The 11,893-nt window shown below is 48.9% G+C and overlaps 1 protein-coding gene across 3 annotated transcripts; it reads left to right on the top strand.

The window, feature by feature from the left end:
• Positions 1 to 5,519: 5,519 nt before the first annotated feature.
• CCDC90B (coiled-coil domain containing 90B) lies at positions 5,520 to 11,888 on the top strand. Of its 3 annotated transcripts, XR_005455222.1 has the most exons (10): positions 5,520 to 5,585; positions 8,051 to 8,173; positions 8,259 to 8,362; positions 8,580 to 8,681; positions 9,158 to 9,199; positions 9,296 to 9,367; positions 9,456 to 9,509; positions 9,647 to 9,761; positions 11,196 to 11,308; positions 11,465 to 11,888. XR_005455222.1 is itself a non-coding variant. In XM_038762001.1 (9 exons), exons 1-9 carry the CDS (start codon positions 5,525 to 5,527, stop codon positions 11,249 to 11,251), a joined length of 729 nt encoding a protein of 242 aa, XP_038617929.1. In that variant the 5' UTR covers positions 5,520 to 5,524; the 3' UTR covers positions 11,252 to 11,888. The 3 variants fall into 3 exon arrangements, 2 of the variants coding, with proteins under 2 accessions (XP_038617929.1, XP_038617930.1); XM_038762001.1 differs by having other exon boundaries at positions 11,196 to 11,888; XM_038762002.1 differs by lacking the exon at positions 5,520 to 5,585 and having other exon boundaries at positions 8,076 to 8,151; positions 11,196 to 11,888.
• The last annotated feature ends 5 nt before the right edge of the window (positions 11,889 to 11,893 follow it).

Raw genomic sequence — 11,893 nt, forward strand, 5'->3', positions numbered from 1 at the left:
TGGTTTCTCCTGGACGTGAACAACAGAAACAAAAAAAGTGTAGCAAAAAACTGGTTTCTCCTAGACGTGAACAACAGAAACAAAAAAAATACAAAAGGGTGAAGCAAAAAATTGTTTTCTCCTGGACGTGAGCAACAGAAACAAAAAAACACAAAAGGGTGAAACAAAAAACTGGTTTCTCCTGGACGTGAGCAACAGAAACAAACACAGAAAGAACATAAAAGGGTGAAGCAAAAAAATGGTTTCTCCTGGATATGAGTAACAGAAACAAACACAAAAAAAATAAAAGGGTGAAGCAAAAAAATGGTTTCTCCTGGACGTGAGCAACAGAAACAAACACAAAAAAAACCATAAAAGGGTGAAGCAAAAAAATGGTTTCTCCTGGATGTGAGCAACGGAAACAAACACAAAAAAAACCATAAAAGGGTGAAGCAGAAAAATGGTTTTCTCCTGGACGTGAGCAACAGAAACAAACACAAAAAAAAAAACATAAAAGGGTGAAGCAAAAAAATGGTTTCTCCTGGATATGAGCAACAGAAACAAACACAAAAAAAATAAAAGGGTGAAGCAAAAAAAATGGTTTCTCCTGGACGTGAGCAACAGAAACAAGAGAAACTATAAAAGGGTGAAGCAAAAAACTGGTTTCTCCTGGACATGAGCAACAGAAACAAAAGGGTGAGGCAAAAAATGGGTTTCTCCTGGACGTGAGCAGCAGAAACAAAAAAAAAACACAAAAGGGTGAAACAAAAAACTGGTTTCTCCTGGGCGTGAAAAACAGAAACAAAAAATATATATATATAAAAGGGTGAAGCAAAAAACTGGTTTCTCCTGGACGTGAGCAGCAGAGACAAAAGGGTGAAGCAAAAAACTGGTTTCTCCTGGACGTGAGCAACAGAAACAAAAAGACACAAAAGGGTGAAACAAAAAACTGGTTTCTCCTGGACGTGAGCAACAGAAACAAACAAAAAAAAACGATAAAAGGGTGAAGCAAAAAACTTTCTCCTGGACGTGAGCAACAGAAACAAAAGGGTGAAGCAAAAAACTGGTTTCTCCTGGACATGAACAACAGAAACAAACAAAAAAAACATAAAAGGATGAAACAAAAAACAGGTTTCTCCTGGACGTGAACAACAGAAACAAAAAACATAAAAGGATGAAACAAAAAACTGGTTTCTCCTGGACGTGAGCAACAGAAACAAAAAAAACACAAAAGGGTGAAACAAAAAACTGGTTTCTCCTGGACGTGAGCAACAGAAACAAAAGGGTGAGGCAAAAAACTGTTTTCCCCTGGATGTGAGCAACAGTAACAAACAAAAAAAAACATAAAAGGGTGAAGCAAAAAACTGGTTTCTCCTGGACGTGAGCAACAGAAACAAAAAAAAACACAAAAGGGTGAAGCAAAAAACTGGTTTCTCCTGGACGTGAACAACAGAAACAAAAGGGTGAGGCAAAATACTGGTTTCTCCTGGACGTGAGCAACAGAAACAAAAAGACACAAAAAGGTGAAACAAAAAACTGGTTTCTCCTGGACGTGAGCAACAGAAACAAACCAAAAAAAACATAAAAGGGTGAAGCAAAAAACTGTTTCTCCTGGACGTGAGCAACAGAAACAGAAGGGTGAAGCAAAAAACTGGTTTCTCCTGGACGTGAACAACAGAAACATACACAAAAAAAACGTAAAAGGGTGAAGCAAAAAAATGGTTTCACCTGGACGTGAGCAACAGAAACAAAAAGACACAACAGGGTGAAGCAAAAAACTGTTTCTCCTGGACGTGAGCAACAGAAACAGAAGGGTGAAGCAAAAAACTGGTTTCTCCTGGACGTGAACAACAGAAACAAAAAAACCATAAAAGGATGAAGCAAAAAAAATGGTTTCTCCTGGACGTGAGCAACAGAACCAAAAGGGTGAAGCAAAAAACTGGTTTCTCCTGGACGTGTGCAATAGAAACCAAAAAGCATAAAAGGGTGAAGCAAAAAAAAATGGTTTCTCCTAGACGTGAGCTACAGAAACAAACAAAAACATAAAAGGGTGAAGCAAGAAACTGGTGTCTCCTGGACATGAGCAACAGAAACAAAAAAAAAAAAAACAAAAAAAGGGTGAAGCAAAAAACTGGTTTCTCCTGGACGTGAGCAACAGAGACAAACAAAACACATAAAAGGGTGAAGCAAAAAACTGGTTTCTCCTGGACGTGAGCAACAGAAACAAACAAAAATAAATAAAACACAAAAGGGGGAAGCAAAAAACTGCTTTCTACTGGACAGGAGTAAAGTTCCCTTGCAACCACTGGGTTTTTTTCCCTTACCTTTCAAGAGGAGGGGTGGTCCAGGTCAAGTTGCATGGAAAGTTGGACTCCAGGGGGGATCCTAATTTTGGGGAGGCTGGAGGGGAATGGGATTATCACGTGGGCCCGTTGAGCTGGGCCGCGTCGCCCTTTGCGGCCAGCAGGGGGCGCGAGCGGCGCGAGGTCGGCAGAAATCACGTGGGCGGAGCGCCCTTCCCGGCATGCCCCGCGCGGCCCCCCCCGCCGGACTACATTTCCCAGCCGGCTGTGCGGCAAATGGCGCCGTGACGTCACTTGGCCACGCCTCCACGTTACCCCCAGGATGGGCCTGGCTTTAATAATAACAATAATGATGATAATGTTGGTATTTGTGAAGCGCTTACTACGTGCCAAGCACTGTTCTAAGCGCTGGGGGGGATACAAGGTGATGAAGTTGTCCCATGGTGGGCTCACAGTCTTCATCCCCATTTGACAGAGGAGGGAACAGGCTCAGAGGATAATGAGAATGAGACATTTTATACGAGAGGCTGGCCCAATGAAAATAAAACTTTCAAAGTGATAATAATGATAATGATGGCATTTGTGAAGCGCTTACTATGTGCCAAGCACTGTTCTAAGCGCTTGGGGGGATACAAGGTGATGAGGTTGTCCCATGGGGGGCTCACAGTCTTCATCCCCATTTGACAGAGGAGGTAACAGGCTCAGAGAATAATGAGAATGAGACATTTTATACATGAGGCTGGCCCAATGAAAATAAAACGTTCAAAGTAATAATAATGATAATGATGGCATTTGTGAAGCGCTTACTATGTGCCAAGCACTGTTCTAAGCGCTTGGGGGGATACAAGGTGATCAGGTGGGCCCATGGGCTCACAGTCTTCATCCCCATTTGACAGAGGAGGTAACAGGCTCAAAGAATAATGAGAATGAGACACTTTATACATGAGGCTGCCCCAAAGAAAATAAAACGTTCAAAGTAATAATAATGATAATGATGGCATTTGTGAAGCGCTTACTATGTGCCAAGCACTGCTCTAAGTGCTGGGGGGACACAAGGTGATCAGGTTGTCCCATGGGGGGCTCACAGTCTTCATCCCCATTTTACAGAGGATGTAACAGGCTCAGAGAATAATAATAATGATAATGATGGCATTTGTGAAGCGCTATGGGCCAAGCACTGTTCTAAGCGCTGCGGGGGATACAAGGTGATCAGGTTGTCCCATGGGGGGCTCACAGTCTTCATCCCCATTTTACAGAGGAGGTAATAGGCTCAGAGAATAATAAGAGAATGAGACATGAGGCATCATCACAAATGCCATCATTATCATTATCATCATCATTATTATTATTAATAATAAAGATAATGATGGCATTTGTGAAGCGCTATGTGCCAAGCACTGTTCATTCATTCATTCAGTAGTATTTATTGAGCACTTACTGTGTGCAGAGCACTGTACTAAGCGCTTGGGAAGTACAAGTTGGCAACATCTAGAGACAGTCCCTACCCAACAGCAGGCTCACAGTCTAGAATGAGACATGAGGTATCATCACAAATGCCATCATTATCATTATTATTAATAATAATAATAATGATAATGATGGCATTTGTGAAGCGCTTACCATGTGGTAAGCACTGTTCTAAGCGCCAGGGGGATACAAGGTGATCAGGTTATCCCATGGGGGGTTCACAGTCTTCAGTGTGGCTCAGTGGAAAGAGCCCGGGCTTTGGAGTCAGAGGTCATAGATTCAAATCCCTGCTCCACCAAATGTCAGCTGTGTGACTTGGGCAAGTCACTTAACTTCTCTGTGCCTCAGTTACCTCATCTGGAAAATGGGGATTAAGAATGTGAGCCCCACGTGGGACAACCTGATCACCTTCTATCCTCCACAGCGCTTAGAACAGTGCTTTGCCCATATTAAGGGTTTAACAAATATCAAAATTGTTTTATTATTATTAGAATAGGGCTTTGCCCATAGTAAGCACTTAACAAATACCAAAATTATTATCATTATTATTAGAACAGGGCTTTGCCCATAGTAAGCGCTTAAAAATACCAAAATTATTATTATTATTAGAACAGAGATTTGCCCATAGTAAGCACTTAACAGATACCAAAATTATTATTATTAGAACGGGGATTTGCCCATAGTAAGCGCTTAACAAATACCAAAGTTATTTTATTAGTATTAGAACAGGGATTTGCCCATAGTAAGTGCTTAATACCAAAATTATTATTATTATTATTAGAACAGGGCTTTGTCCATAGTAAGCGCTTAAAAGATACTAAAATTATTATTATTGTTATTAGAACAGAGATTTCCCCGTAGTAAGCGCTTAATACCAAAATTATTATTATTATTATTATTAGAACAGGGCTTTATCCATAGTAAGCGTTTAAAAGATACCAAAATTATTATTATTGTTATTAGAACAGAGATTTCCCCATAGTAAGCGCTTAATACCAAAATTATTATTATTATTATTAGAACAGGGCTTTGTCCATAGTAAGCGTTTAAAAGATACCAAAATTATTATTATTGTTATTAGAACAGGGCTCTGTCCATAGTAAGTGTTTAAAAGATACCAAAATCATTATTATTGTTATTAGAACAGGGCTTTGTCCATAGTAAGCATTTAAAAGATACCAAAATCATTATTATTGTTATTAGAACAGGGATTTCCCCGTAGTAAGCGCTCAACTAATACCAAAATTATTACCATTCATTCAATCGTATCTATTGGGCGCTTGCTGTGCGCAGGGCACTGTACTAAGCGCTTGGAAAGTCCAAGTTGGCAACATCTAGAGCCTGGTCCCTACCCAACAGTGGGCTCACAGTTGTAGACAGACAACAAAACAAAACATATCAACAAAATAAAATAAATAGGTACAAGTAAAATCAATAAATAGAGTCATCATCATCATTATTATAATTAGAACAGGGCTTTGCCCGTAGTAAGCGCGTAACAAACGCAGTCATGACTATTGGCCTGGCTGAGGGAGAGGCCGGACTACATTTCCCAGGGGGCCTTGCGGCGAGAGGAAACTACATTCCCCAGGGGGCCGTGCGGCGACGGGAACTACATTTCCCAGGGGCTTGCGGAGAACGGAAACTATATTTCCCAGGGGGCCTTGCGGCGAACGGAAACTACATTTCCCAGGGGGCCTTGCGGCGAGCGGAAACTACATTTCCCAGCGGCCCTAGCGGAAGAGGCGTTGGAGGGTGGGGTGTCCCTGGAGACGATGAGGGTCGGCTGGGCTGGCCGGCTTCTCGGAGCGGTTGGCCCCCCGGCCCGGGCCAGAGGTGAGGAGAACGCGGGGGATGCCGGGATTGGGGACCCCCCCTCTCGCCCTGAACGCGGGTGACGTCATCGCCGCGGGGGATGCCGGGAGCGGGGACCCCACCTCGCCCTGAACGCGGGCGACGTCATCGTCGCGGGCGCCCCGCCCGCCGCGGGGGATGCCGGGAACGGAGGGGCTCCCCGTGGACGTGGTGACGTCATCTCTCCCCCGCGTGGCCTCTGCGGGGCGAGGACCAGCTGAGAAGTGTGATCCTTAGTAATAATCAATCAATCAATCAATCGTATTTATTGAGCGCTTACTGTGTGCAGAGCACTGTACTAAGCGCTTGGGAAGTCCAAATTGGCAACATATACAGTCCCCACCCAGCAGTGGGCTCCCAGTCTAAAAATAATAATGATGGTATTTGTTAAGCGCCTACTACGTGCAGAGCACTGTTCTAAGCACTGGGGGGGATACAAGGTGATCAGGTCGGCTCCCGAGGGGCTCACAGTCAATCAATCAATCATATTTATTGAGCGCTTACTATGTGCAGAGCACTGTACTAAGCGCTTGGGAAGTACAAATTGGCAACATATAGAGACAGTCCCTACCCAACAGTGGGCTCACAGTCTAAAAGGGGGAGACAGAGAAAATAAAAACCAAACATACTAATAGAATAAATAGAATAGATATGTACAAGTTAAATAAATAAATAAATAGAGTAATAAATACGTACAAACATATATACATCTATACAGGTGCTGTGGGGAAGGGAAGAAGGTAAGATGGGGGGGATGGAGAGGGGGACGAGGGGGAGAGTCTTCATCCCCACTTTCCAGATGAGGGAACTGAGGCCCAGAGAAGTGAAGCGACTTGCCCAAAGTCACCCAGCTGACAAGTGGCGGAGCCGGGATTTGAACCCACGGCCTCTGACTCCAAAGCCCGGGCTCTTTCCACCGAGTCACGCTGGAAGCGGGGAGATGGGGGACCAGGGCAGAAGCAGTTGAAGAGTCCAAAGTCCTAGATGTCCATTGGGTGGATGGAATGACCCAAACAGTGAAAAATGGATGGCTCAGTGGAAACAGCCCGGGCTTTGGAGTCAGAGGTCATGGGTTCAAATCCCGGCTCCACCACTTGTCAGCTGGGTGACTGTGGGCAAGTCACTTAACTTCTCCGTGCCTCAGTTCCCTCATCTATAAAGTGGGGATTAAGACTGTGAGCCCCCTGTGGGACAACCTGATCAACCTGTAACCTCCCCAGCGCTTAGAAGAGTGCTTTGCACATAGTAAGCGCTTAATAAATGCCATTAGTATTATTATTATGCATTCAATCGTATTTATTGAGTGCTTACTGTGTGCAGAGCACTGGACTAAGCGCTTGGGAAGTACAAGTTGGCAACATATAGAGACGGTCCCTACCCAACAGTGGGCTCACAGTCTAGAAAAGCACTGTTCTAAGCGCTGGGGAGGATACAAGGTGATGAGGTTGCCCCACGTGGGGCTCACAATCTTCATCCCCATTTTCCAGAGGAGGTAACGGAGGCCCAGAGAAGTGAAGTGACTTGCCCAAAGTCACACAGCTGACAAGAGGCTGACAACTGGCAGCCGTGGGACTTTGGGCAAGTCACTTCACTTCTCTGGGCCTCAGTTCCCTCACCTGGGAAATGGGGATGAAGACTGTGAGCCCCCCCGTGGGACCACCTGATCACCTTGTAATCTCCCCGGCGCTTAGAACAGTGCTTTGCACATAGTAAGCGCTTAACAAATACCATCAGCAGCAGCAGCAGCAAAAAGGGGAGGGCGGAAGCCGAGAGTACCAGCTGTGCCAAGCTCAGGAGGGTAGGGATTTGGAACTTCCTGAATCACGGAAGGGGAGGAAAAATCCTTCCCCGAGTCCCCCGTGCCAACTCCAGGCTCTGGTAATTCAGCCGAGGGGGCAGGTCAGGCTGCCGCCATCCTGTTCCTCTCCCCCTCGTCCCCCTCTCCATCCCCCCCATCTTACCTCCTTCCCTTCCCCACAGCACCTGTATATATGTTTGTACATATTTATTACTCTATTTATTTTGCTTGTCCATATCCTATTTATTTTATTTTCTTAGTATTTGGTTTTGTTCTCCGTCTCCCCCTTTTAGACCGGGAGCCCACTGTTGGGTAGGGACTGTCTCTGTATGTTGCCAACTTGGACTTCCCAAGCGCTGAGTACAGTGCTCTGCACACAGTAAGCGCTCAAGAAATACGATTGATGATGATGATGATGATATGTTGCCAACTTGGACTTCCCAAGCGCCGAGTACAGTGCTCTGCACACAGTAAGCGCTCACTAAATACGATTGATGATGATGTTCCCCTGCCCAGTAGCCATTCTCAAGCCCTAGGGAAGAGCAAGGAAGAGGTCCCCGGGCTGAAACGCCGGCTTTCCACTGAAGCATCCGTAAGCCGGGTTCCGAGGGCGGGGCGGGAATGAAGGGCCCCCCTCCGTCTCTTCCAGGCCTGGCCAGGGCCACGGCCCCCCTCAAGTCCTACGACACGCGGCAAGTGGACATCACCCCTCTGGAGCAGCGCAAGCTGACGTTCGACACCCACGCGCTGGTGAGAGAGCTGGAGACTCACGGTGAGGCCCGGCCCCGACGCCCGACGCCCCCGCCTCGTTTGCCCCTTTGGAAAGGCCGACCCCCGTCCTCCTGTCCCTCCCCCAGGCTTTGAAAAGGTCCAAGCAGAAACCATCGTGTCCGCGCTGACCGCCCTGTCGAACGTCAGCCTCGACACGATCTACAAGGAGATGGTCACCCAGGCTCAGCAGGTCAGAGGCCCGTGTCACCCCGATGCCTCCCGGCAGCCGGGCCCTCCGCCCCGACCCTTCACTAGGAAACCCATCCCTCGGGCTCCGGCCTCTTCCCTGCAGCCCCAAGGCGCCCGGTGAAAAGCGTGTAGGTCTCCTTTCGGAAAAGCCGGGGCTCCGGGACGAGGTCTCGGCCGCCGTCCCCTAAGAGACCCTTTTTGTTCGCGTCGTCTCCCAGGAAATAACCCTGCAGCAGTTAATGGCCCACTTGGACTCCATCCGCAAAGACATGGTCATCCTGGAGAAGAGCGAGTTCGCCAACCTGAGGGCCGAGAATGAGGTTGTGCCGACTGTGGAGCCGGGGAGGGGGGCTCCCGGGCGTGATATCTGCAGGGATCCAGGGTTGTGAGCGTTTTCACGCGGTTCTAGATGAGAGAGAGCGTTTGACTCGGATTTTAGTGGGCGGGAATAATCAATCGATCGTATTTATTGAGCGCTTACTGTGTGCAGAGCGCTGTACTAAGCGCTTGAATAAACGCTGCCTGGACCCCTGCCTTGGAGGGGTCACGGGTCTCCCTGCCCCAGGAACAGACTGGCTGGCGAGAACCCTTGAGCACGCTCCTTTGCTGTAATTAGCTTCCCTAATTAGTATCATAGGTGGCCATTAATCTGGACAAAACATAAATGCACGGAGCATTAAGGGGGTGGAGTTTTTTGACCTAAACTAGAAGGGTCTGGCCGAAAACCACCATCGTCAACGTCGTGGGCTCGGCAACCCACCGTTCCGTACTAACGTTACACGGTCTCTCCCGTTAGAAAATGAAAATTGAGTTGGACCAAGTTAAACAGCAGCTGATAGTAAGTAAACAAAACCCCGTCGGAGAAGACCGTACGTTTGGGGGGCAAGCGTTCGGGGGAAACGTATCCTAAAACGTGCCTCCTTTTCCTTCGAAGAACGAGACGAGTCGAATCCGAGCAGAAAACAAACTGGATATTAACCTGGAGAGGAGCAGGGTGACAGATCTGGTAATGGGGTTTCCTCGCTGCCCATCGCGGGTTTGGGGCTCTCTCCCGGCCTCGGTGTTTTCGTTCATCTCTCCCTCTTGCTCTTCAGTTTACAGATCAGGAGAAAAAACTCATGGAGGCAACCACGGAATTTACCAAAAAGGTACGCTTGCTTTGGAGGTCAGGGTGGGTCCGCGTCCTCTCCCGCCGCCCCCATCCTGGTCGCTTTCTCATTCCACCCGTATCCCGGCTAACATTATCTTCCAAAGCACGAAGAAGGGACGGTGTTTTGTATTTCAGGATACCCACACCAAAAGTGTTATTTCGGAGACGAGTAACAAAATAGATACCGAAATTGCTTCTTTAAAGACGCTGATGGAATCCAATAAACTCGAGACCATTCGTTACCTGGCAGGTAGGTGTGCGTGATTTCGGGTGCCTTGGCGTGACGGTAAATAGTTGTCCTCCCGGCGTACCTCACTTTAGACTCAGGGCAGAGGGGGAAGGTTTGGCCTTTTTTCTCTCTCCCCCTTTAAGACTGTGAGCCCACTGTTGGGTAGGGACTGTCTCTATGTGTTGCCAGTCTGTACTTCCCAAGCGCTTAGTACAGTGCTCTGCACATAGTAAGCGCTCAATAAATACGATTGATTGATTGATTGATTTTCTGGGTGCAGGGTGGACTGGCCCCTGCCCAGCCGAATCGAAGGGTGCGTTATGGGACCGGGCGGCGAAGCAGGGAGGGGCTGGAGTGGCCGCCCCGTCCCTGGCAGCGGACTAGGTGGCACGGGCCGGTAGCTGAGGCCCAGAGCGGGCCCCGGCACGGCTCGACCAAGGTTTGGGTCCCCTGGACTGCACAGTAAGCGCTCAATAAATACGATTGATTGATTGATTGATTGGACCCTCCCCTGCTTCCGTGTAGAGAAGCCAGGGCCTCGCTCGCTCTGCAGCCCCAGAGGAGCAGGGTGGCTGCCTCTTCCTGCCCTGACTTCTCCTGTGGGCCACAGCCCCGGCCTCCAGGCCCCCAATATCAAACGTCCAACTGGTGCCCTGAGCGGCGGCTTGCCCGGTCCCCGGGGACCCTCAAAAACCTCCAATGGCTACTGATCAATCTGCGCATCAGGCAGAAACTCCTCACCCTGGGCTTCAAGGCTGTCCATCACCTCGCCCCCTCCTACCTCACCTCCCTTCTCTCCTTCTACTGCCCAGCCCGCACCCTCCGCTCCTCCACCACTAATCTCCTCACTGTACCTCGCTCTCGCCTGTCCCGCCATCGACCCCCGGCCCACGTCATCCCCCGGGCTTGGAATGCCCTCCCTCTGCCCATCCGCCAAGCTAGCTCTCTTCCTCCCTTCAAGGCCCTGCTGAGAGCTCACCTCCTCCAGGAGGCCTTCCCAGACTGAGCCCCTTCTTTCCTCTCCCCCTCGTCCCCCTCTCCATCCCCCCGTCTTCCTCCTTCCCTTCCCCACAGCACCTGTATATATGTATATTTGGTTGTACATATTTATTACTCTATTTATTTATTTATTTATTTATTTTACTTGTACATTTCTATCCTACTTATTTTATTTTGTTGGTATGTTTGGTTCTGTTCTCTGTCTCCCCCTTTTAGACTGTGAGCCCACTGTTGGGTAGGGACTGTCTCTATGTGATGCCAATTTGTACTTCCCAAGCGCTTAGTACAGTGCTCTGCACATAGTAAGCGCTCAATAAATACGATTGATTGATTGATTGATTGACCCGCTCCCGCCTCCCCCGGGGCAGGCTCCTGGGCCGCACGTGGAAAAGGCCGGCTTGAAGCGGTGCCTCTGTGCCTGTCACGTCCCATGACCTTGCTGTGTTCTCTCCCTAGCCTCCGTGTTTACCTGCCTGGCTATAGCCCTGGGCTTCTATCGCTTCTGGAAATAGCGAGGGAAGGAGCGAAAGAGCAGCCAGCGCCTTGGCCGGTCCGCGACCCCCGTGGAGGTATCGGCCGGGGCGGACCTTGACGGGCAGAACTGTAGGCCTGAGCGCCCGCGCTGGATACGCCGCAGCTAGGGTGGGCAGGAGGGGCCAAAGGGGTGGGGGCACATCTGCCGTGGCTGGAATAGCTGCAAAAAGAAGCTTCCATCTTATTGTCAGGCGACGCACACAGCCCCCAAAGGCCCGCCGGGGGCCTTTACATCACAGGCCCGCTCCCCTGCCGATTTCAAGACCCAAAAGTTCACACTTTCTTGTGGGCCTGTGGCCTCCGGGCTCCACCCAAGCTCCATCGGTGGCTTGCGACGTTTATATCCAACCGCTGTCTCCACTCCTCCTGGGCTGCTCGCAGTCGAGGATTCAAAGAACTGTGAGGGGGGAACCTCCTGGGCGTCCGCTTCCCCGGCGTCTAACCGAGACGTGGGCAGTGACCCAACTCTGCCCCATCCACCGAGCTCTCAATCGGGGGTTCCCTCGGTTGGCGGGGGTGGGCATCAATCCAGGAGTTCTCCATCTCGTGTGCTCTGTGCGCGGGCTGCCTACCGGCGCTAGTTATTCTTAGTAAAATAAACGATTGTTACACGCACAACA

The sequence above is a fragment of the Tachyglossus aculeatus genome, chromosome 20 (assembly GCF_015852505.1).
Source record: "Tachyglossus aculeatus isolate mTacAcu1 chromosome 20, mTacAcu1.pri, whole genome shotgun sequence".
In the NCBI taxonomy this organism is placed as follows: Eukaryota; Metazoa; Chordata; class Mammalia; order Monotremata; family Tachyglossidae; genus Tachyglossus; species Tachyglossus aculeatus.

Bases quoted from the DNA above. Each gene is read 5' to 3' on its own strand.
- CCDC90B (XM_038762001.1), top strand. From the start codon at position 5,525: ATGAGGGTCGGCTGGGCTGGCCGGCTTCTCGGAGCGGTTGGCCCCCCG. The intron at 9,510-9,646 runs GTACGCTTGCTT...TTTGTATTTCAG, and splicing joins CCACGGAATTTACCAAAAAG to GATACCCACACCAAAAGTGT. The intron at 9,762-11,195 runs GTAGGTGTGCGT...TTCTCTCCCTAG, and splicing joins GACCATTCGTTACCTGGCAG to CCTCCGTGTTTACCTGCCTG.